Here is a 25,923-nt window from a genome sequence, read left to right on the forward strand (position 1 = left end):
ACGTCTCCTTTATGCAAACGCTGTGACAGATTTCAAAAAAGCTTCAGGAGGAAAGCACACTGCAATAATCTGAGTACCGCGCTCAGAAAAATACACAAGGCAATACAGATACCCGCCATTTTGGAGTCATCTAAAATTTTTTACATTTTACATTTTAGTCATTTAGCAGACGCTCTTATCCAGAGCGACTTACAGTAGTGAATGCATACATTTCAATTCATTTCATACATTTTTTTTTTCTCGTACTGGCCCCCCGTGGGAATCGAACCCACAACCCTGGCGTTGCAAACACCATGCTCTACCAACTGAGCCACAGTCATAAATAGCATTAGAAATATTCACTTACCTTTGATGATCTTCATCAAAATGTTCAGTTAGCTACTCCAAGTGTAGGAAACGCGCGGAAAATGTCACGACGAAAAGTAAAAAAGTTATATTTACTTTTGTTCAAACATGTCAAATGTTGTATAGCATCAATCTTTAGGGCCTTTATCACTTAGAACTGCAATAATATTCCAACCGGACTTTTCCAGTGTCTTGAAAAACGTTTTGGAACACAGCTAACTCTCACGTGAACGCGCGCCAATGAACGCCAGTACCTTCCTGAGTCAACAACTTCCAACTTCCTCTGTTCGCTCTCTGTTCATCATAGACGCCTCAAACAACTTTCTAAAGACTGTTGACATCTAGTGGAAGCCTTAGGAAGTGGAAAATGAACCCTAAGTCACTGTGTGTTCGATAGGCAATGACTTGAAAGGACTACAAGCACCAGAATTCTCACTTCCTGGTTAGATTTTTCTCAGGTTTTTGTCTGCCATATGAGTTCTGTTATACTCACAGACATCATTCAAACAGTTTTAGAAACTCCAGAGTGTTTTCTATCCAAATCTACTAATAATATGCATATTCTAGATCCTGGGCCCGAGTAGTAGGCCGTTTAATTTGGGTACGCTTTTCATCCGGCCGTGAAAATACTGCCCCCTACCCTAGAAAGGTTAACACTTTTTTGGTTACTACATGATTCCATATGTGTTATTTCATAGTTTTGATGTCTTCACTATTATTCGACAATGTAGAAAATTAGTAAAAATAAAGAAAATATATACATACTCCAGAATCCGAAATTGCTTGTCCTAATGTTTTAAAATGTCTTAATCCCATCCTTTTCCTTTTTTAGATTGTGAACTGTTAGATATTACTGCACTGTTGGAAAGGGAAAGGGGGATGGATACCTAGTCAGTTGTACAACTGAATGCATTCAACTGAAATGTGTCTTCCGCATTTAACCCAGCCCCTCTGAATAAGAGAGGTGCAGGGGGCTGCCTTAATCGATATCCACATCTTCGGCGCCCGGGGAACAGTGGGTCAACTGCCTTGCTCAGGGGCAGAACGACAGATTTTTACCTTGTCAGCTCAGGGATTCGATCCAGCAACCTTTCGGTTAATGGCCCAACGCTCTAACTGCTAGGCCTGAATACTTTCCGAAATCACTGTATGCAAATAGATTATTCAAGTGGTTGGGCATTTTCAACACATAAATGTTTCTTAAAAAAACTAGAAGTAGTCACATCTAATTTTATTGGTCGCATACACATATTTAGCAGATGTTATTGCGGGTGTAGCTAAATGCTTGTGTTCCTATCTCTGGGAGACTAGTCAGGATCGAGGGAAAGATGAACAGAGCAAAGTACAGAAAAATCCTTGATGAAAATCTGCTCCAGTGCGCTCCGGACCTCAGACTTAAGCCCACAGCCAAGATAATTCAGGAGTGGCTTCGGGAAAAGTCTCTGAATGTCCTTGAGTGGCCCAGCCAGAGCCCGGACTTGAACCAGATCAAACATCTCTGGAGAGACCTGAAAATAGCTGTGCAGCAACGCTCCCCATCCTACCTGACAAAACTTGAGAGGATCTGCAGAGAAGAATGGTAGAAAGTCCTCAAATACAGGTGTGCCAAGCTTGTAGCATCACACCCAAGGAGACTTGAGTCTGTAATCGCTGCCAAAGGTACTTCAACAAAGTACTGATTAAAGGGTCTGAATAGTTATGTAAATGTTATATTTCGGTTTGTTTTGCAAAAATGTTTTTTCTTCGTAAATATGGGGTATTGTGTGTTGATTGATGAGGAAAAAAACACAAATTTAATCAATTTTAGAATAAGGCTGTAACGTAACAGAATGTGGGAAAGGTAAATGGGTCTGAATATTACACTTCAGACATACCCCAGCAGACATGCCACTATGAGTTCTTCACTGTACCCAGACTAAAAACAGATTTAATGTATCGCATTTAGAGCCATGTCATTATGGGATGCTCTGCCACAAGAGGTTACTCAGGCAGAAAGCAAGTTTAGCTTTGAAAAAAACAGATTAAAAAAACATATTGTATCACAGCACCTCTCATCTTTCTAAATATCTAATTTAACTGTACTGTATATAAGAATAAGAATATGTATATACAATATGATAGTGTCTAAATAGTATTTTTTATTTGTCTCTTTGTGTCTTTCCAATATATAACTATTTTTTTTATTTTGAAAGTAATGTAATAGCTCATGTTCTTGTGTATAGCTGTTCTGTACTTTGTCATGTATGTGTGTTTCATGTGCACCCCAGGAAGAGTAGCTAAACTAAACCTTAAATTAGCCAGCCGGGCCTGCCCATGTCTGTACCACGCTAATCTGCACTGTTAGAAAAGCTCATTAAGAATTAAACATAGAGACAGGGATGCTCCCTCTCTTTCTGTCACAGTGAGTTACACACACAGTCACGCACACACTCACACAACACCCACTCCCCCAACAGAAAAAACACACACACTCCGTAACTACCTCATGGATGAAGTCGCCTATATCTCCTGGGTGGGGTGCAGCAGAGCGGAGTGGGTACAGGTGGTCCTGGTGGAGGGGTCTCTCGTCCATACGCCTGATTCCCACCTTTACCATCTCTGGCTCCAACGCATCGGGCTGCTGCAGCTGGCTCAGGTCATAGTCCTGGAGAGTGGGGGATAGAGAGATGTGGGGAAAAGCGAGAGAGGGTTGAGGTGGGGAAAAGAGAGAGAGGGTTGAGGGAGGGAGAGAGGGAGGGGGATAGAGGGGTGTGGAGGGAGAGAGGGATAGAGAGGAAGAGTAATTCACGGTGGGTACTAGACATGTGGAGATCATCCGTTCCTCTACCATGTGTCTCACAAAGAAGCGGTGGTTGGAACCAGAGTGAGTGAGACAGAGAGAGAGAGAGAGAAAGAGAGATAGAAGGTTAAGAGATATGTCCTCTGATCCTTTCTACTTTTGAATGGAGTGTCTGATTCATTGATGAATCATCCAGAAACACATGATGAAACATCAATCTCCTGGGGAGATGGACTAAATGACCCTTTCAGGGACAATAAAACTTGGTCATGTAACCACCTTGGACATTGTTCACTGCAATAGCTAACCACTGAAACTATTTCAGGGGAGAGCTGTGAATGCCACAATAACATGAAGGACAGAGAGAACAGGAGAGGAGGAGAGGAAATGGCGGGATAAATACAGATGGGTTTGTCTCTGGCCTTGGTTATATTGTTATTTTCCAGACAGAGGAGAAGAGGACCAGGCTGAGTCCCCAATGGCATCCTATTCTCTTTATTCTGCACTACCTTTGATCAGTGCTCATAGGCTCTGGTCAAAAGTAGTACATTGTATATGGAATAGGGTGCCATTTGGGATGCGGCCACAGCCATCTCTACAGCCACCTCTACAGCCAGCCAAGGAGCCATTGTAACTGGAGAAAAATAGCTGGGCTTTGTCACTGCTTGCCATGCTCAATCTTTGATACAGGGATGGTAGACTAGGTTCACAAAAATCTGATGAAACTGTAACCACTTCAAAACGTAACATGTGCAGTGAGGGTGCGTGTTGTTCATTTGAGAGGCTGTACTGTAACTGTATGCCTGGCTGTCTTTGTGTCAGAGAGGCCATGACATCCTAATACGTTTATAGTGCACTACTTTTGATCAGAACCCATAGGGATGCAACATCCGCAATTGGCCTCAGTGTAGCACCAGAGAGCCAGACCGCGTGACTGCTCCTGTAGCTGTCCCCGGCCTAGCCATGCCCCATAACCCCTCCCTACTAGGAGTTCCAGACAGACATTACTAATCCATCCCACAGCAGGGGGGGGGGGGGGGTGATCAGGGGGAACTAGCCAATCCACTCTCCAACAGTTCATTTTCCAGCACTGCCAATTCCCCGATGCAACAGCGGGAGGGAGGGGAGTACCATCCATCGCAGTGAAAGATGGCCTCTCGCCCTAACCCCTACCTCCCATGCCATCACCATGGCGATAAATGTTTATCACCCCCTCTCAGAGCTCAATTAATATCCAATGACTGGTTGGTTAGGTCCTACAACCGCCAATGTTACAGTCCCTCAGTGTGTCTGTGTGTGTATCTGTGTGTATGCTAATGCTAGCAGCGTGATTAGTATGCGTGCGTGTGTTCATACATGTGTGTGTGTACCTGGTACTCCTGTGTATGTGTGTGTGTGTCCGTCCATCAGTGTGTGCGTCCATCTGTGTTTGTGTGCTTACTCTACCTGGTCCTCCTCTCCTCCTCCCTCTTCGTCGTACTTCAGTATGTTGTCTCTGACATCGTCCTCCGGGTCGATCAGCAGCTGCTTGGCCTGACGTTCCTTATCTCTCCTTTTCATCCACATCACAAAGAACAACACCATCACTAGAGAGAGAGAGAGAGAGAGAGAGATAATTAGAACTTCACCACCATTTAATTTGATCAGTTTAAATGTGATATCAGCACTAGTGCACATTGTATCAAAGGCCACATTTACACTACAGTTGCTTAACAGAGAGAGAGAGAGAAAAAAATGATGGGGGGAAGAAGAAGGAGGGGGGAGGAGGCAGGGGCAAGGTAGAAGAAAATAGAAAGAAGGTAAGAATGAATACCTATAAACAGACGATATGCAGCTTTAGTTTTAATTCAACCATATTTCTATGCCTTGTAAAGAGAATCAGGAGAGGAGTTTTAAAGCTTGACGGGAGCTTGATCAGTGATTGCCTGGTTTGATCCACATAATCTGGGCGGATTTTCAGAGATTGACTGAAAGGAGGGGGTGGTAGGTGGGCGAGGCTGGGGGAGATTGGTGGAGGGCTGTCAAGAGGCTGTCGTGAGGAGGGTTCTATGCAGTGGGGGAGGGGTACTTATCTCCTAAAGGGGGGTGCTTAAGTTTGGGGAAGGCAGATTTAAGGATAGCTTTTAATGTAGCTACTGTAATCTACTGTAGCTGCTGTCTGGGAGGAGTAGCGGGGATGCCAAACGTTTACAGTACCAGTCAAAAGTTTGGACACACCAACTAATTCCAGGGTTTTTCTTTATTTTTACTATTTTCTACATTGTAAACAACAGTGAAGACATCAAAACGATGAAATAACACATATGGAATCATGTAGAAACCAAAAAAGTGTTAAACGAATTAAAATATATTTCATATTTGAGATTCTTCAAAGTAGCAACCCTTTGCCTTGATGACAGCTTGGCACACTCTTGGCATTCTCTCAACCAACTTCATGAGGTAGTCACCTGGAATGCATTTCAGTTAACAGGTGTGCCTTGTTAGAAGTTCATTTGTCGAATTTCTTTCCTTCTTAATGCGTTTGAGCCAATCAGTTGTGTTGTGACAAGGTAGGTGTGGTATACAGAAGATAGCTCTATTTGGTAAAAGACCAAGTCCATATTATGGCAAGAACAGCTCAAATAAGCAAAGAGAAACGACAGCCTATCATCACTTTAAGACATGAAGGTCAGTCAATCCAGAAAATTTCAAGAACTTTGGAAGTTTCTTCAAGTGCAGTCGCAAAAACCATCAAGAGCTATAATGAAACTGGCTCTCATGAGGACCACCACTGGAAAGGAAGACCCAGAGTTAACTCTGCTGCAGAGGATAAGTTCATTAGAGTTACCAGCCTCAGAAATTGCAGCCCAAATAAATGCTTCAGAGTTCAATTAACAGACACATCTCAACATCAACTGAACAGAGGAGACTGTGTGAATCAGGCCTTGAATTTCTGCAAAGAAACCCCTACTAAAGGACACCAATAACAAGAAGAGACTTGCTTGGGCCAAGAAACACGAGCAATGGACATTCGACCGGTGGAAATCTGTCCTTTGGTCTGATGAGTCCAAATTTGAGATTTTTGGTTCCAACCTCCGTATCTTTGTGAGACACATAGTAGGTGAACGGATGATCTCCACATGTGTGGTTCCCACCGTGAAGCATGGAGGAGGAGGTGTTATGGTGATTTGCTGGTGACACTCTCTGTGATTTATTTAGAATACAAGGCACACTTAACCGGCATGGCTACCACAGCATTCTGCTGCAATACGCCATCCCATCTGGTTTGCGCTTAGTGGGACTATCATTTGTTTTTCAACAGGACAATGACCCAAAACACACCTCCAGGCTATTTGACCAAGAAGGAGAGTGATGGAGTGCTGCATCAGATGACCTGGCCTCCACAATCACCTGACCTCAACCCAATTGAAATGGTTTGGGATGAGTTGTACCGCAGAGTGAAGGAAAAGCAGCTGAAAAGTGCTCAGCATATGTGGGAACTCTTTCAAGACTGTTGGAAAAGTATTCCAGGTGACTACCTCATGAAGCTGGTTGAGAGAATGCCAAGAGTGTGCAAAGCTGTCTTCAAGGCAAAGTGTGGCTACTTTGAAGAATCTAAAATATATTTTGATTTGTTTAACACTTTTGGTTACTACATGATTCCATATGTGTTATTTCATAGTTTTGATGTCTTCACTATTATTCTACAATGTAGAAAATAGTTAAAATAAAGAAAAACCCTGGAATGAGTAGGTGTGTCCAAACTTTTGACTGATACTGTACATAGATTATGTTCTGTAGCTATAAGAAGACCCTGCTAGGAGAATGAGGCAGAAGAGGGTGGGGATATGATGTGTGTGTGTGCCTGCATACAACCTGACTGACCTAGCATTATGATGATACAGATGAGGATGGCGATGATGGCTCCAGTGCCCAGGCCTGCTGCGATGATGCGTTCCATGTCCACACAATCTCCATGGTGATCACACTGACACACCTTGACCCTCAGGTAGGATGTATTGGACATGGGCAGGTTGCCTGAGTCTGTGATGATGATTGGAACCTCGTAGATACCACTCTCCAGAAAACCTATCCGCAGCCTGATCTGAGCATATTCACCTGGGATTGAGAGAGAGCGAGAGCGCGAGAGAAAAAGAGACGGGATAGACAGGGAATGAGGGAGAGAGAAAAAGACAGACAGAGAGAGAAGTCAGGTTACCACTAGAAGTCAGGTTACCACTAGAAGTCTAGAAGTCAGGTTACCACTAGAAGTCAGGTTACCACTAGAAGTCTAGAAGTCAGGTTACCACTAGAAGTCAGGTTACCACTAGAAGTCTAGAAGTCAGGTTACCACTAGAAGTCAGGTTACCACTAGAAGTCTAGAAGTCAGGTTACCACTAAAAGTCTAGAAGTCAGGTTACCACTAGAAGTCTAGAAGTCAGGTTACCACTAGAAGTCTAGAAGTCAGGTTACCACTAAAAGTCTAGAAGTCAGGTTACCACTAGAAGTCTAGAAGTCAGGTTACCACTAGAAGTCTAGAAGTCAGGTTACCACTAGAAGTCTAGAAGTCAGGTTACCACTAAAAGTCTAGAAGTCAGGTTACCACTAAAAGTCTAGAAGTCAGGTTACCACTAGAAGTCTAGAAGTCAGGTTACCACTAGAAGTCTAGAAGTCAGGTTACCACTAGAAGTCTAGAAGTCAGGTTACCACTAGAAGTCTAGAAGTCAGGTTACCACTAGAAGTCTAGAAGTCAGGTTACCACTAGAAGTCTAGAAGTCAGGTTACCACTAGAAGTCTAGAAGTCAGGTTACCACTAGAAGTCTAGAAGTCAGGTTACCACTAGAAGTCTAGAAGTCAGGTTACCACTAGAAGGCAACAGGTTTTATTTTTTATTATTCTCATTATTATTATTTGTTGTAATTGCTGTTAATATTATTATCATTATTAACAATACATCATTAATGCTTTATCACTAACAGTCTAGTATATTTCTGTCTTATGTGACCATCGTTGTTATACACTAAGTCTACAAAACATTAGCAACACCTTCCTAATATTGAGTTGTACCCCCTTTTGCCCTCAGAACAGCCTCAATTCATAAGGGCATGGACTCTACAAGAAGTCAAAATTATTCGACAGGGATGCTGGCCCATGTTGACTCCAATGCTTCCTACAGTTGTGTCAAGTTGGCTGGATGTCCTTTGGGTGGTGGACCACCAAAGGGTGGTGGACCACCAAAACCCAGCATCGTTCCAGTTCTTGACATGCTCAAACCGGTGCGCCTGGCACCTACTACCATACCCTGTTCAAAGGCATTAAATATTTTGTCTTGCCCATTCACCCTCTGAATGGCATACATTCACAAACCATGTCTCAATTGTCTCAAGGCTTAGAAATACTTCTTTAACCTCTCTCCTCCCCTTCATCTACATTAATTGAAGTGGATTTAAGAAGTGACATCAATAAGGCATCATAGCTTTCATCTGGATTCACCTGGTCAGTCTTTGTCATGGAAAGAGCTCCTAATGTTCCTAATGTTTTGTACACTCAGCTTAAGTGTTTACTTTGGCAATGTAAGTGTTTTACTTTCCATGTCAATTACGACTTTACATATTACATATATTGAATTGAATTGAGAGAGAGTAATATAGGGAAGGTGAGAGCAAGAAAGAGAGAGCGAGATGGGGAACAATTTTGAACAAGTTATTTTGTCATGGCAATAAACCATTTTTGAATTTCATTGAGGGAAATAGAGAAATGTAGTGACAGGGAGTGGAAGAAAGACAGGAAAGATAAAACACAGACACACACTAACCATTGAGGCGTGTGAGGGTCCAGTTTCGTCGTGCGTCTGCCGGCCGGTTGGCCAATTCGAAGGCAAAGGGGCCGGCGTTAGGGGTCAGATCGGGGTCGCTGGCGGTGATGTTGATGGCGTTGGGCTCAGGCTTCTCACACATCTCCACTTCCGGAGGGAAGACATGAGGAGCATTGTCATTTATGTCTAAAAGGTACATCTGTAACGTACCCGTACCACTGGCAGGGGGGATGCCTGAGAGAGAGGATGGAGGGATGGAGGAGAGAGAGAAGGAGAGACCAGTGAGATAAGCAAAGAGGAGAAAAAGGCCCCTTAGATAGGAAGGAATATTACAACAAATGACAAAAAGGCAACCTGTTTGGTGCAACATAGATACTGTACTGAACAATTTATATGTTGAGAGGAGATACCAGGGGTTGGAACGGGTTCAGAGAACAGAACTGAAAACCGGAACCAACCCTCGGAACGAAAGTGATTAACACTGTTCCGGTACAGAACCGTTATTTTAAATGCATGGGAACTGGCTAATAATGTTATTTTACGTTCCAGCCATCTAGTACAACAACAAAACCAACTAAGCGCCTAGGCAAAGCCCTCACTCTGTCACTCAAAAACGTATTCCAGTGTCTGCCTGCAAGCGAAAAATCTTTGCCTGTGTGTGTTAAGGCTACCTCCCCCTCCCCCCTCCGAAGCATAGGCTACTGACTGTACTAACGTTGCATTAATGCTTGATTCAGGAGATAGTGAGCCCAATATTTTATTAGCTATAGAACAATGGATTCACTTTTTAAATGCTAGTTAAGGATACAACAGGCCTAGTAATCATGTTTCACGTTGGATTTATTAACTACAAAAAGGTAAGACGTGTTTTTAATTCTGGTACCGCTCTGCACACACAAGCTTGTTAGCTATCTCAAGCTATGTCAAAGGACATTCAAAGTTCCTCCATAGAAGCGGCTCCTCCTAGGTTTAATTCTGTGGAACTAATTCGTATAATGCATAACAAGATGTCCAGCGTTTCAAGTCTCCTCCTCAACCCGCTCTAGCTCTCTCTCCACATGGGCTACACTTGTCTGTCCATTACGCATGTAAACAACTAGCTTGTCTGCTCTATCCGCACTGATTGGTGAAGTCATTTAATGAGCTAAATGTCAAAAACATTTGGTTTCACAGGTTAAAAAGGAACAGAAAGGAACAATATAAACAGTATGTTTTTTTGGTTCGAACCGGTTGAGAACTTTATTTTGCTGGTCTGAACAGTGGAACGGAAAACAAACAAAAATAGTGGGTCTGTTCTGAACGAAACGATTGGAAAATGTTGGTTCCAACCACTGCCAGATACACAGCGTAATAAGAATCTCATAGGCACATTACAGCATTCAAAACAAACAGGAATCATGCTGTCATACATAATATTACACCACACCCAGACTTCTCAAAACAACACCCCATCAACAGCTACATCTGACCTCTTCTAAATAAGAGATGCAATGAGAGAAACATGTGATTCAACACACTAGGAGAGTGAGGAAGGGAATGAGGAAGAGAGAGATCAGTATGTTAGGGAGGCTGTCTGAGGCACACATCTGCCTGTGTGTGTGTGTGTGTGTGTGTGTGTGTGTGTGTGCGTGCGTGCGTGCGTGCGTGTGTGTGTGTGTGTGTGTGCACGTGCGTGCGTGCGTACATGTGTGTGAGCAGGAGGGTGTGCGTGTGTATTTGGCAAAAGCACAATGAAGAGCTCAGTCAGAATTAAGCTAAGACACAGCAGGGGCTCTGTGGTGTGTGTGTGTGTGTGTGTGTGTGTGTGTGTGTGTGTGTGTGTGACCGGGAGAGAGTGTTTTTAGAGAATGTGTATTAGAGCACTAGTTTGTATGCTCATCCGTATACATATAATTTTCTGAAGTAGTCCTGCCATTGTCATATGAGATTGTCTTAGAATTTTGGGGGGATTTTGGCAACAAAATATTTGCATTATCGTACCAAGAAAGTGATGCAGACTGAATGGATTGTAATTTCATTGAATTAATGTGAATAGTAAGATTTAGCCCCATCCCCCATCCTCCCACATTAAACACAACTATAAACACAGGAAACTCTAAAAACAGTATAGGCGTACACACACACACACACACACACACACACACACACACACACACACACACACACACACACACACACACACACACAACTTACCATTGTCAGAGGCCATGAAGGTGATGTTGTAGAGGTTATTCTTCACATAGGGAGACTCTCTGTCCAGCACAGCGATTGTGGAGATCCGCCCATTTACAGGGTCTATCTCCAACCAATTAGCAGGGTCAAACAGCTTTGAATATCTGGAAATCAACCAAAAGGACAAGAGAACACAATTACAACAGGAAGTAACATGACACTCTAATGCATTTGAAACGTACACATTCAACACATATAAAACATCATAAAACATATTATCAGTTAACATGAGCAACCCAGCAATACTGCCCCCTCTCTCTCTCTCCTCTCCGTACCGTATGTTCTGCTGCATGTATCTGTCAGGGTCCTGTGCTGTGAAGGTGGTGAGTAGCGAGCCGGCTGGTAGCCCCTCCTCTAGTTTGATGGCTTTAGGGTTGGGGGAGAACTCTGGGCTCTCGTTGACATCTGCAATGCGTACAGACACGGTAGCGGTGGACTGACGGGGCAGGTGGATACCACGGGCCAGGGCAACCTCATTCTCAGCCAGCACCGTCAACACAAAGGAACGACTCACCTCATAGTCTATGGGCTGGAGATGGAGAGACACGTAAACATGCAAATACACACCAGTTAGCCACACTCATATATACAGATATACAGTTTATTGGCCAGATAGACATACGTTAGCCGCAGTGGAGCCTGCTGATGGGAGGACGACTCATAATAATGGCTGGAACGGAGCAAAATAAATGGCATCAAACACATTTTTTTGCAATAAAAATAAATAATTAGCCTTTATTTAACATTAAAACCATGTGTTTGATGTATTTGATACCATTCCACTTATTCCGCTCCAGCCGTTACCACGAGCCCTTCCTCCCCAATTAAGATTCCATCAAGCTCCTGTGATTAGCCGTTATAATGTGTGTGTTTTTCTGTGTGTTGTTTGTATGTTCAGCATCTGTCTCTGTGTGTACATAAATATACAGAGAGGTACATGTTGTGTGCATAGCCCGTGTACAATATATGTGATGTGTGTATCTGTGTGCTGTATGTACAGTCTGGACTGTATGTATGTATGTATGTATGTATGTATGTATGTATGTATGTATGTATGTATGTATGTATGTATGTATGTATGTATGTATGTATGTATGTATGTATATGTGCTGTGTCCTACCTTGACCACAGTGACCAGTCCCTCGTTGGTGGTGGGGTCAGTGGGAATGGAGAAGCGTCCGGTGGGGTCTCCAGCGGTGATCCTGTACACAGTCCTCCAGGATGCAGTATGGGGCTGGTCCTTATCTGTCACTGTCAGGTTAGCTACGATCACATTCACACGGTTCTCATGCACATCTCCATAAAACTACAGAGGGAGGGGCAGGGAGAAAGTGATGAGGGAGTGAGAGATTAAAAATATATCAGTCTTTACATGGCTAAAAGAAAAGGAATATAACATATACTGTTTACAGGAAACTCACTCTACACCCTTAGATGAAGTTGCGTGGAAAAAGGAATGGGGTGGTGAAATAATTCTCTGTCATGGACAAAGGAACTCAAAGGGTGTGATGATATTAATTAACAAAAATGTTGATCTGAATGTGCAAATAATCAGGAATGATTGGCAAGGAAGGTGGATCCTTTTGAATATGAACGTGGATGAAAAAGAGATTTGGCTCATTAATCTATATGGTCCAAATCAGGATGATCTACACTTCTTCGAAAACATTTATACCAATTTATTGAACTTACAGGCAACAAATGATCTAATCATTATGGTAGGAGACTATAACACAGTGTTAAGTACCTCAATGGACCGTAAAGGTAATCACTCTATAAACTATCATCACCGTGCCCTTAAGGAAATCACAAATATTCTGGACACATTAGAAATAGTGGATATTTGGAGACTAAAAAAACCCCGACCTAGTGAGATATACATGGAGGAGATTTAATCAAGCTAGTCGTCTTGACTACTTTCTTGTCTCTTTCTCTCTTGCATCAAAGGTTAATAGGAGACAGAATGCAATCGGATCATCATCTAATCGGCATTTACATAACTCTTATAGATTTTCCATGTGGACGGGGATATTGGAAATTTAATCAAAGTTTACTGGAGGACAACTTATTTATAACTGAATTTTTCCAGTATAATATAGGTTCAGCAAATCCCCTTATTGTTTGGGATACCATTAAATAAATGTACCTTCAGGGGTCATTCAATTCAATATTCATCAATAATAAAAAAGCAGTTTCTGGCTAAAGGAACAAGACTAACAAGGGAAATCCATGAACTAATAGTACAGGTAGATAGCAATAAAAACGATACTACAGAGATACAAAATAAGTTAGAGGAAAAACAAAAACAACTTGAGGAACTTATTCAAGAACGATCTAATGTAATCTATTACAAAAATAAAGCAAACTGGATGGAATATGGAGAAAAATGCACAAAATTCTTCCTGAATCTCCAATACAGGAAAGCTAACAAAAATAATTTGCAGAAACTTGTTACTGAAGACGGAGTCATCTATGATTCTCCAAATTATATTTTAAAAGAGGAAGCTAATTATTTTAGGCAGATGTTCTCTTTTCGGTCTCATCCTCTCCCACTGAATGAATATTACGGTAAGGCATTCTTTCCAAATAATATATAAAATGGAAAATTAACAAATGTACAGAAAGACCAGTGCAAAGGCCAAATTACAGAGGAAGAACTTTTTGAGGCTATTAAATCCTTTCAGTCTGAAAAAACCCCAGGGCTTGATGGCATACCGGTAGAGGTATATCAAGTATTTTTTTATATACTAAAAGCTCCATTGTTAGATTGTTTTAACTACTCCTATGGAAATGGTAGTCTGTCAGGTACTCAGCAGAAAGGTCTGATTTCTCTATTATTAAAACAAGACCCAGATGGCAAATATAAAGACCCAGTCTATCTAAAAAACTGGAGGCCCCTTACACTTCAATGTTGTGATGCAAAAATACTAGAAAAATGCATAGCACTCAGAATTAAAAGGGTTTTACCAGGTATTGTTCATCCTGATGAGACAGGTTTTTTACATGGACGATACATTGGAGATAATATATGACAACTACTAGAAATAATATAACATCATGAAACATATACAGTGGGTGTCACGTCCTGACCAGCAGAGGGAGTAGTTGTTTAGTATTGTGGTCAGGACGTGGCAGAAGTACTGGGTATGTGTTTGTCTAGTATTTCTGTTTCTATGTTGGTCTGTGTGGCTCCCGATCAGGGACAACTGGTTATCGTTGTTCCTGATTGGGAGTCATATATTAGGAGTGTGTTTGTCACCTGGTTTTTGTGGGTTGTTGTATTTCGCACTGCTAGTGAATGTATAGCCTGTGAAACTGTCACTAGTCGTTCTTGTTTATTGTTTTCCCGTGTATGCTTTCATCTAAATAAATATAAAGATGAGTATTCACATCCCGGCTGCGTTTTGGTCGATTCAACACGGCTACACGTGTGACAGTGGGGGTAAAAAGTATTTGATCCCCTGCTGATTTTGTACGTTTGCCCACTGATAAAGAAAGTATTAGATTTCTGGCTCCCAGGTGTCTTTTATACAGGTAACGAGCTGAGATTAGGAGCACACTCTTAAAGGGAGTGTTCCTAACCGCAGCTTGTTACCTGTAAAAAAGACACCTGTCCACAGAAGCAATCAATCAATCAGATTACAAACTCTCCACCATGGCCAAGACCAAAGAGCTCTCCAAGGATGTCAGGGACAAGATTGTAGACCTACACAAGGCTGGAATGGGCTACAAGACCATCGCCAAGCAGCTTGGTGAGAAGGTGGCAACATTTGGTGCGATTATTCGCAAATGGAAGAAACATAAAAGAACTGTCAATATCCCTCGGCCTGGGGCTCCATGCAAGATCTCACCTCGTGGAGTTGCAATGATCATGAGAACGGTGAGGAATCAGCCCAGAACTACACGGGAGGATCTTGTCAATGATCTCAAGGCAGCTGGGACCATAGTCACCAAGAAAACAATTGGTAACACACTACGCCGTGAAGGACTGAAATCCTGCAGCGCCCGCAAGGTCGCTGCTCAAGAATACATATACAGGCCCGTCTGAAGTCTGCCAATGAACATCTGAATGACTCAGAGGACAACTGGTGAAAGTGTTGTGGTCAGATGAGACCAAAATGGAGCTCTTTGACATCAACTCAACTCGCTGTGTTTGGAGGAGGAGGAATGCTGCCTATGACCCCAAGAACACCATCTCCACCATCAAACATGGAGGTGGAAAAATTATGCTTTGGGGGTGATTTTCTGCTAAAGGGACAGGACAACTTCACCGCATCAAAGGGACAATGGACGGGGCCATGTACCGTCAAATCTTGGGTGAAAACCTCCTTCCCTCAGCCAGGGCATTGAAAATGGCTCGTGGATGGGTATTCCAGCATGACAATGACCCAAAACACACGGCCAAGGCAACAAAGGAGTGGCTCAAGAAGAAGCACATTAAGGTCCTGGAGTGGCCTAGCCAGTCTCCATACCTTAATCCCATAGAAAATCTGTGGAGGGAGCTGAAGGTTCAAGTTGCCAAATGTCAGCCTCGAAACCTTAATGACTTGGAGAAGATCTGCAAAGAGGAGTGGGACAAAATCCCTCCTGAGATGTGTGCAAACCTGGTGGCCAACTACAAGAAACGTCTGACCTCTGTGATTGCCAACAAGGGTTTTGCCACCAAGTACTAAGTTATGTTTTGCAGAGGGGTCAAATACTTATTTCCCTCATTAAAATGCAAATCATTTTATAACTTTTTGACATGTGTGTTTCTGTATATTTTTGTTGTTATTCTGTCTCTTACTGTTCAAATAAACCTACCATTAAAATTATAGACTGATCCTTTATTTGTCAGTGGGCAAACGTACAAAATCAGCAGGGGATCAAATACTTTTTTCCCCCACTGGTATTGCCCTCAGGTAGATTCAAGACTTTGTGCTTTTCAGCTAAAATTATTATATAGAATTCTTGCCACCAACAAAATGTTGAATATTTGGGGCATAAAATCATCGAAGCTCTGCAGATTTTGTTGTGAGGATACATAATCAATAGACCATTTATTTTGGTATTCCCCTCAGGTAGCCTGTTTCTGGTCTCAGATTCAGGAATGGCTGAAAATGCATAGCATTGATCTAAAATTGACCTTATGTAACGCCCTGGCCATAGAGAGGGTTTTTTTGTTCTTTATTTTGGTTAGGCCAGGGTGTTACATTGGGTGGGTGTTCTATGTTCGTTTTCTAGGTTTTTTGGATTTCTTTGTTTTGGGCCGTGTGTGGCTCCCAATCAGGCACAGCTGAAGTTTGTTGTTGCTGATTGGGAGTCACACAATAGGATCATGTTTTTCCTTTGGGATTTGTGGGTAATTGTTTCTGTTGAGTGTTTTGCACCTGACAGGACTGTTTGGCTGTCAGTTTTCTTGTTTTGTTTTGTGTAGTGTTCTTTTTTAAATTAAAATCATGATGAACACTAACTCCGCTGCGCCTTGGTCTACTCTCTCTCCTGACAGCCGTTACAGAATTACCCACCAAAAACGGACCAAGCAGCGGAGGAAGGAGAGGCACCAGGAGAAGGAGAATAGTATGGACTCATGGACTTTGGAGAAAATGGAGAGGATCGTTCAGGATTCCTGGAGATGGGAGGAATTAATGGATGGAAAGGGACCATGGGCTCAAGCTGTGGAGTATCGCTGCCCGCAGTGGGAGATCGAGGCAGCGATAGCTGAGAGGCGCTGGTATGAGGAGAGAGAGCGCAACAGGCACGAGAGGCAGCCCCCCAAAATAATGTTTGGGGGGGCACACGGGGAGTGTGGTGGAACCAGGAAGGAATTCTGGGCCAACTCCCCATGCTTACGGCAGGTACTGGTCCAGGTACTGGTCAGGCACCGTGTTATGCGGTAAAGCGCACGGTGTCCCCAGTACGTGTGCATAGCCCGGTGCACTATAGGCCAGCCCCCCGCAAGTGCTATGCGAGGGCAGGCATCGAGCCAGGACGGGTTGTGCCAGCTCAGTGCGTCTTGTCTCCAGAGCGCCTTTTCGGGCCAGGGTATCCTCCACCGGCTCTGCACACTGTGTCTCCAGGGCGCTGGGAGGGTCCAGTTTGCCCAATGCCTGCTCTCCGCCCGTGCCGGGCCAAAGTGGGCATTCAGCCTGGAGTATGGGTAAAGAGCGTCAAGTCTAGAACTCCTGTGCTCCCCCACAGCCCAGTTTATCCTGTGCCTCCTCCTCGGACCAGGCCTCCAGTGGATCTCCCCATCCTGGTCCGCCCGCCTGTCCGGAGCCGCCAGAGCCTCCCGCCTGTCCGGAGCAGTCAGAGCCGCCCGCCAGCCCAGTGAGTCCTGTGCCTGCGCCTAGGGCCAGGCCTCTTACATGTCTCCTCAGCCTGGTGAATCCTGGGTCAGTGCCGCCAGGGACGCCCGCCAGCCGGGCGCAACCAGGGTCGCCCGCCAGCCGGGCGCAGCCATCGCCGCCCGCCAGCCGGGCGCAGCTATCACCGCCCGCCAGCCGTGCGCAGTCAGGGTCGCCCACCAGACCTTGGCACGGCCAGGTGCGCCACCTAAGAGGGTGACGCCGAGGGTGGAGCAGAGGCCACGCCCCGCACATGAGCCGCCGCCGTAAGAAGGCCCACACGGACCCTCCCCTTCAGTGTCAGGTTTTGCGGCCGGAGTCCGCACCTTGGGGGGGGAGGGTACTGTAACGCCCTGGCCATAGAGAGGGGTTTTTTGTTCTTTATTTTGGTTAGGCCAGGGTGTTACATTGGGTGGGCGTTCTATGTTCGTTTTCTAGGTTTTTTGTATTTCTTTGTTTTGGGCCGTGTGTGGCTCCCAATCAGGCATAGCTGAAGTTCGTTGTTGCTGATTGGGAGTCACACAATAGGAGCATGTTTTTCCTTTGGGTTTTGTGGGTAATTGTTTCTGTTGAGTGTTTTGCACCTGACAGCACTGTTTGGCTGTCAGTTTTCTCGTTTTGTTTTGTGTAGTGTTCTTTATTAAATTAAAATCATGTTGAACACTAACTCCGCTGCGCCTTGGTCTACTCTCTCTCCCGACAGCCGTTACACCCTAGAAATAGTACTGTTAGGAGATCTGGAAAGACCGGGTCAGTCAATTACTAATATACTAATACTCTAAGTAAAAGTATTTATCTTCAACACGCAATCTGTAGATTCTATTCGATTAGATAGATTGAAATTGTACGTTAAACATCATAGCATAGTTGAAAGATATGTGTTGCGTAGAAACACAAAGTGGGTGGCCAGCAGAGATAGATGGGATGGACTGAGGGAAGCTGGGGGTTGGTATGTGGAATTGGAAACAAGTGTGAGTGGAGTTGCTGTGTGAGAGAGAGAATGATGGTCAAAAGATAAAGGGGAAAAAAAGTCTAAATAAAACATAATAAAAGTACATTTGAATGACACTAAGAAAGTATTGTGTACGTGTGTATTTGTACTGTGTCTGTGTGTCTGTCTGTCTGTCTGTGACTTACTGTGTCAGCGGTGAACTCTGGGGGGTTATCATTGACGTCAGTGATCCTGATGATAGCTGTAGCTGTGTTAGACAAGCCATAGGTGGGGTTCCCCTCCATGTCAGTAGCCTGGATTATCAGTGTGTACTGAGGAACTTTCTGGAAGGAGGAAGACAAGAGGGGACAGGTTCATATTACAGAGAATAACATAGATAGTCAGTATATAAACACAAACTCATTCACTGTAAAGATTTTTTTTTAAAGTCCTGCTGTTTTTACAGTAATTCACTGGCTGCCTGTAAGTTACCTGTACATTACTGTAAAATAAGTTACAGTATGTTACCGTTAATTCCAAATAAACTCTGAAGTACAGTATCTTACAGGAGGGTGCCAGTACGGTAGAAACAACTGGATATTTTTTTTTACAGTGTACACATTGATACACATCACACGCACACACACCCACCCACCTCTCTGTCGAGGCCTGCTGCTACGGTGATGATGCCTCCTGTCTTGTTGTTGATGGTGAACATGTTGGAAGAAGGACTCTCAGGGTTCTGAGATATAATCTTGTATCGGAGCATCCCATTGGCTGTCTTAGGGTCGTCCTTGTCCACTGATGTCACTGTCATCACAAAGGACCCTGGGAATGCAAACCAAGCAGTCAATAAAAAATGTACTGTGTGTTTGTGTGCGTGCATGTGTGTGTGAGTGTGTGCATGTGTATGTGTGTGAGTGTGTGTTGTTACCTGGTTTGGAGCCCTCTGGTACTGATCCGTTGTAGATGGTGTGTGTGAACTCTGGTCTGTTGTCGTTCATGTCTATGACATTGATGACAATGTCTATGGGGTTCTCTATCTGGTTCCCATTCAGGTCCACAGCATGGGCTCGCAGCTAAATTGTCAGATAGAGGATCAGGGTTCGGACACGGTTAGGGAATGACATGGCATGGGCTCACAGCTAGATGGTCAGATACAAGATCTGGGTTAGGATACAGTTAGGGAATGACATGGCATGGGCTCGCAGCTAGATGGTCAGATACAATATCTGGGTTAGGACACAGTTAGGGAATGACATGGCATGGGCTCGCAGCTAGATGGTCAGATACAATATCTGGGTTAGGACACAGTTAGGGAATGACATGGCATGGGCTCACAGCTAGGTGGTCAGATACAGGATCAGGGTTAGGACATGGTTAGGGAATGGTTAGAACCAGTTTGCGCTGTTCTGCAAAGGGGGTAGTACACAGCATTGTACGAGATATTCCGTTTCTTGGTAAAATCTCATATGGAATAGCCTTCATTTCTCAGAACAAGAATAGACTGACGAGTTTCAGAAGAAAGTACTTTGTTTCTGGCCATTATGAGCCTGTAATCGAACTCACAAATGCTGATGCTCCACATACTCAACTAGTCTAAAGAAGGACAGTTTTATTGTTTCTTTAAACAGGACAACAGTTTTCAGCTATGCTAACATAATTGCAAAAGGGTTTTCTAATGATCAATTAGCCTTTTAAAATGATAAACTTGGATTAGCTAACACAACATGCCATTGGAACACAGGAGTGATGGTTGCTGATAATGGGCCTCTGTACGCCTATGTAGATATTCCATAGAAAATCAGTAGTTTCCAGCTACAATAGTCATTTACAACATTAACAATGTCTACACTGTATTTCTGATCAATTTAATTTGAATGGACCAAAATTGTGATTTTCTTTCAAAAACAAGGACATTTCTAAGTGACCCCAAACGTTTGAACGGTAGTGTATATGAATTAACAAAGCTAACTGACTAAATTTCAATATCTATTCTCCCAGAAATTAGAATTTCTGAGTCTTTCCCTTTAAATTACCATAGAAACGACCCCTCTCAAGATTGATTGTTCAGGGTTAGAGGAATAGAAAGCCACAGATCTGGAGATGAAAATTACGAGGTGTCAAGAATTTTAAGGTTCTAATATTGTAGAAAACAATCTAATAATTAATTGTATGTGATTCATAATGACATAGGCTAAAGAAAACTAGGTTGAGACATACATTCAGCAGCACCCCGTATTTCTCTACATTCTAGACCAGTGAGTGAACGCCATACATATTGCTTACTCTTCAGAGGGCAAAATTTCGAGCGCAGAGAGGGGAAGGGTGTGAGGTATTGGGATTGGAATGGGGCCATTTACTGAGGTTAGTGTACCCTTGGCCTCTCAAGGGTGGACCTAAAGACCCTTAAGTGTTTCTCTCCTAGGGCCTTTCAACTACTGCTCTCTAACAAGAGAGCACTACAGGGAAAAAGCAGAGTACCCTCCCCCTGTACCTGTCCCAAAACAGCCATGTTAGAGAAGCCTACTGCTAGGCAGGGAGGAGTAGCTGCCATAACATACTGCTGTTACAGTACCCTCCCCCTGTACCTGTCTCCAAAACAGCCATGTTAGAGAAGCCTACCGCTAGGCAGGGAGGAGTAGCTGCCATAACATACTGCTGTTACAGTACCCTCCCCCTGTACTCTGTCTCATAGCTGCTATACTGTGTGTGCTGCTCCCTATGCCCAGTCTCCAGTAATGCCACGGCAACAGCTCATGAATATATTCATCACAGAGCTTCAGTGACTCTGACAACTACATCACACAGTATGAATATTCATGAGGGAACCCCACCCTTCATGCAAATGTCCTGCCTGCAGATATAGCCAGAGTTGCTTATGTGTGTCTCAGTGTGTGTGTGCGTGTGTGTGTGTGTGTGTGTGTGCGCCTGTTTGTGTACTGCAGATCAAAGGTAGCATTCTCAGACTGATGTTTCCTGTCCAACTACCTCAAGAGTGACGTTTTACATATGTTTTACATACACCAGCAAAGAATGTGGTCAGAGAGATCCTCTATGTAGGATTCCCTCCTGATTCAGTGAATCTTCCAACCAGGATTTCTGGAAAACCTGGGAAAGTTAGCAGAATTTTGCAACCCCCTACTACACACTTACATGGAAGTTGGAGATGTGTTCGCGGTCGAGGGGTTTGGTCACAGAGAGCTGACCAGAGATAGGGTTGATGATGAAGATCCCGGTTGGAGGCTGATCAGCACCGGGTCCAGTCACACTGTACCGGAGGAGACGGTTCTTATCACGGTCCGACCGGATCTAGACCACAGGAGAAAAGAGAGAGAGGGAGGGAGAGATATTCCCACTTTAGATACAGTTACACAACCACACTTTTATTTAAAACATGTTTAGCTCAACACCATACATAGGTTATACAGTACAGAGAGCATGTATACGTCACCAGAATGACCAGAACCACCTGTCTCTCCACACATTCTAATATAAATATCATTCCAGAAGATTGTGTTAGGAGGAAATAGTGAGTGCTACACACATACACTGTACATACACACACACACACACACACACACACACACACACACACACACACACACACACACACACACACACACACACACACACACTCTGAGCTAGTGGCCAAATGACAGACTTTGCATGACAGTGTGTTTGTCTTCTCTTGATTAGCCCCCCTGGGAAATGTGTGTGAAATGTGTCCTTTGAACTGTGTGTGTGTCGTACCCTGACTAGTTCCTCTGGGAACTGTCCTCGTGAGTTCTCAGGGACGTTGATGGGGGGGATGACCCAGTCCCTCTTTACCCGCCTCAGAGATCCATCACCCCTGACGACCACCCTACGCCATGGAAACATGATCACAGCTGCATCACTGGAGTTCACCTGCAGAGAAAAACATGTTACACACCAATATACAGACACAGACAAAAATACAGACAAACAGATTTCTCGGACAAACCCACCCACATCAACAAATTATTCCAGAAAAACACCAGGAAGAAAAGAAACACACAAAAACAAAATCTCTCTCACACACACACACACACACACACACACACACACACACACACACACACACACACACACACACACACACACACACACACACTGTTTATGTCCCAGAGGTCTCTAGGGGGTGTGGCCTGGTGACTCACTCCAGAGAGCTGGATTACGTCTATCATTACTGAGGACCTGATCAATCAGCATCCTGGGCTGTGAGTGTTTACCTCAAATGTATTTGCAGCCTAGGAATGCAGTTTAGTTTCCACCACACTCTAATCTGAATCTGAATACAACCCTTTAGCTATAGAATTAGGAATTCAAATACTTAGTTAATTACCCACGTAATTTAATAGGATCTCTATTAGACATCACATCCCCTTTCTCTATCCCTTCATCTCTACCCCTCCATCTCTATCCCTCCATCTCTATCCCTCCATCTCTATTCCTACATCTCTATTTTTCTATTTCTGTATACATCAATCCCCATCCTTCTCTCTCTCCTGCTTCCTTCCCCCAAATCTCACTTCATCCTTTTTCTCTCCCTCTCGCTAAACTCTCTCTCCCTCTCCTTCATCCCTCCCTCCCTTTTCTCAGAGTTTTCTGCTCCATCCGTCTGTTAAGAGAGCTAGCTGACTAATATCTGGCTAACATTCCACTGGTTAAATTTCATAGCTTTTATTCACAGGATTCATATTGGTGGTGTTTTAAACAGCTTTTTCTTTTCTCACATTGTTTTCACTGCTACCACAGAAGGCTGGGAGACTGTAATGGACACAGTAAGTATATTGCACTGCACTATTTCTGGGAACATTTTTACTGGGACATGTGAACGGGTCGCTGTAGTGGCCCTTTAATGTCTCCCCTTACAGAGACAACCTCCTTTTTTCTCTAATTTACACACAGCAGGTAGCAGCGCCTGATGCTATGTGTGTGTCCCAAACAGCACTTTATTCCCTATATAGTGCACTACTTTTGACCAGGGAACCCATAGCGGTAGTGCACTATATACAGTGGGGGAAAAAAGTATTTGATCCACTGCTGATTATGTATGTTTGCCCACTTACAAAGAAATGATCAGTCTATAATTTTAATGCTATGTTTATTTGAACAGTGAGAGAAAGAATAACAACAAAATAATCCAGAAAAATGCATGTCAAAAATGTTATAAAATGATTTGCATTTTAATGAGGGAAATAAGTATTTGACCCCCACTGCAAAACATGACTTAGTACTTGGTGGCAAAACCCTTATTGGCAATCAGAGGTCAGACGTTTCTTGTAGTTGGCCACCAGGTTTGCACACATCTCAGGAGGGATTTTGTCCCACTCCTCTTTGCAGATCTTCTCCAAGTCATTAAGGTTTCGAGGCTGACGTTTGGCAACTCGAACCTTCACCTCCCTCCACAGATTTTCTATGGGATTAAGGTCTGGAGACTGGCTAGGCCACTCCAGGACCTTAATGTGCTTCTTCTTGAGCCACTCCTTTGTTGCCTTGGCCGTGTGTTTTGGGTCATTGTCATGCTGGAATACACATCCACGACCCATTTTCAATGCCCTGGCTGAGGGAAGGAGGTTCTCACCCAAGATTTGACAGTACATGGCCCTGTCTATCGTCCCTTTGATGCGGTGAAGTTGTCCTGTCCCCTTAGCAGAAAAACACCCCTAAAACATAATGTTTCCACCTCCATGTTTGACGGTGGAGATGGTGTTCTTGGGGTCATAGGCAGCATTCCTCCTCCTCCAAACATGGCGAGTTGAGTTGATGCCAAAGAGCTCCATTTTGGTCTCATCTGACCACAACACTTTCACCAGTTGTCCTCTGAATCATTCAGATGTTCATTGGCAAACTTCAGACGGGCATGTATATGTATTTTTGAGCAGGGGGACCTTGTGGGCGCTGCAGGATTTCAGTCCTTCACGGCGTAGTGTGTTACCAATTGTATTCTTGGTGACTATGGTCCCAGCTGCCTTGAGATCATTGACAAGATCCTCCCGTGTAGTTCTGGGCTGATTCCTCACCGTTCTCATGATCATTGCAACTCCACGAGGTGAGATCTTGCATGGAGCCCCAGGCCGAGGGATATTGACAGTTCTTTTGTATTTCTTCCATTTGCGAATAATCGCACCAAATGTTGTCACCTTCTCACCAAGCTGCTTGGCGATGGTCTTGTAGCCCATTCCAGCCTTGTGTAGATCTACAATCTTGTCCCTGACATCCTTGGAGAGCTCTTTGGTCTTGGCCATGGTGGAGAGTTTGGAATCTGATTGATTGCTTCTGTGGACAGGTGTCTTTTATACAGGTAACAAGCTGTGGTTAGGAGCACTCACTTTAAGAGTGTGCTCCTAATCTCAGCTCGTTACCTGTATAAAAGACACCTGGGAGCCAGAAATCTTTCTGATTGCGAGGGGGTCAAATACTTATTTCCCTCATTAAAATGCAAATCAATTTATAACATTTTTGACATGCATTTTTCTGGATATTTTTGTTGTTATTCTGTCTCTCACTGTTCAAATAAACCTACCATTAAAATTATAGACTGATCATTTCTTTGTAAGTGGGCAAACGTACATAATCAGCAGGGGATCAAATACTTCCCCCCCACTGTAGGGAATAGGGTGCCATTTGGGATGCATGCTATACTGTAGCGAGCGCTGCCTTGTTTCTGTGGTTATCAGCACTTCACTGGCCATCAAAGGTTAACAGAGTGGGCTGTGAATTTTTATTTAGTACATTTAACCTGTTATGGATAGGGGGCAGTATATTCACGGCCGGATAAAAAACGTACCCGATTTAATCTGTTTATTACTCCTGTCCAGAAACTAGAATATGCATATAATTGTTTGATTTGGATAGAAAACACCCAAAAGTTTCTAAAACTGTTTGAATGGTGTCTGTGAGTATAACAGAACTCATATGGCAGGCCAAAACCTGAGAAGATTCCAAACAGGAAGTACCCTCTCTGACCATTTCTTGGCCTTCTTTAGCCTCTTTATTGAAAACAGAGGACCTCTGCTGTAACGTGACACTTTCTAAGGCTCCCATAGGCTCTCAGAAGGCGCCAGAACGTTGAATGATGACTCTGCAGTCTCTGGCTGAAAAACAGTAGCGCATTTGGATAGTGGTCGATCTGAGAACAATGAGACGGGTGCGCGCGTCCACGTGAAGAGTCCATTTTACATTTTCAGTCTTTGAACAAAAACGACGTCTCCCGGTCGGAATATTATCGCTATTTTACGAGAAAAATCGCATAAAAATTGATTTTAAACAGCGTTTGACATGCTTCGAAGTACGGTAATGGAATATTTTGAAATTTTTTGTAACGATACGCGCCGGCGCGTCACCCTTCGTTACCCTTCGGATAGTGTCTTGAACGCACGAACAAAACGCCGCTATTTGGATATAACTATGGATTATTTGGAACCAAACCAACATTTGTTGTTGAAGTAAAAGTCCTGGGAGTGCATTCTGACGAAGAACAGCAAAGGTA

At 43.7% G+C, this 25,923-nt stretch overlaps 1 protein-coding gene across 1 annotated transcript in view; it reads right to left on the bottom strand.

Annotated features, from left to right (window-relative positions):
* The window catches only part of cdh2 (cadherin 2, type 1, N-cadherin (neuronal)), a 75,390-nt gene that overhangs the window by 10,967 nt on the left and 38,500 nt on the right, over window positions 1-25,923 (bottom strand). The window contains exons 4-15 of the mRNA XM_029707779.1: window positions 22,161-22,316; window positions 21,564-21,719; window positions 19,342-19,486; window positions 19,063-19,235; window positions 18,614-18,751; window positions 12,271-12,456; window positions 11,426-11,679; window positions 11,112-11,254; window positions 8,919-9,152; window positions 6,989-7,222; window positions 4,571-4,710; window positions 2,828-2,989 (exon numbers count right to left, since the gene is read on the bottom strand). Of these exons, the coding sequence (XP_029563639.1) occupies window positions 2,828-2,989; window positions 4,571-4,710; window positions 6,989-7,222; window positions 8,919-9,152; window positions 11,112-11,254; window positions 11,426-11,679; window positions 12,271-12,456; window positions 18,614-18,751; window positions 19,063-19,235; window positions 19,342-19,486; window positions 21,564-21,719; window positions 22,161-22,316 (2,121 nt within the window). The remainder of the gene's footprint in view (window positions 1-2,827; window positions 2,990-4,570; window positions 4,711-6,988; window positions 7,223-8,918; window positions 9,153-11,111; window positions 11,255-11,425; window positions 11,680-12,270; window positions 12,457-18,613; window positions 18,752-19,062; window positions 19,236-19,341; window positions 19,487-21,563; window positions 21,720-22,160; window positions 22,317-25,923) is intronic.

The sequence above is a fragment of the Salmo trutta genome, chromosome 22, assembly GCF_901001165.1.
Source record: "Salmo trutta chromosome 22, fSalTru1.1, whole genome shotgun sequence".
In the NCBI taxonomy this organism is placed as follows: Eukaryota; Metazoa; Chordata; class Actinopteri; order Salmoniformes; family Salmonidae; genus Salmo; species Salmo trutta.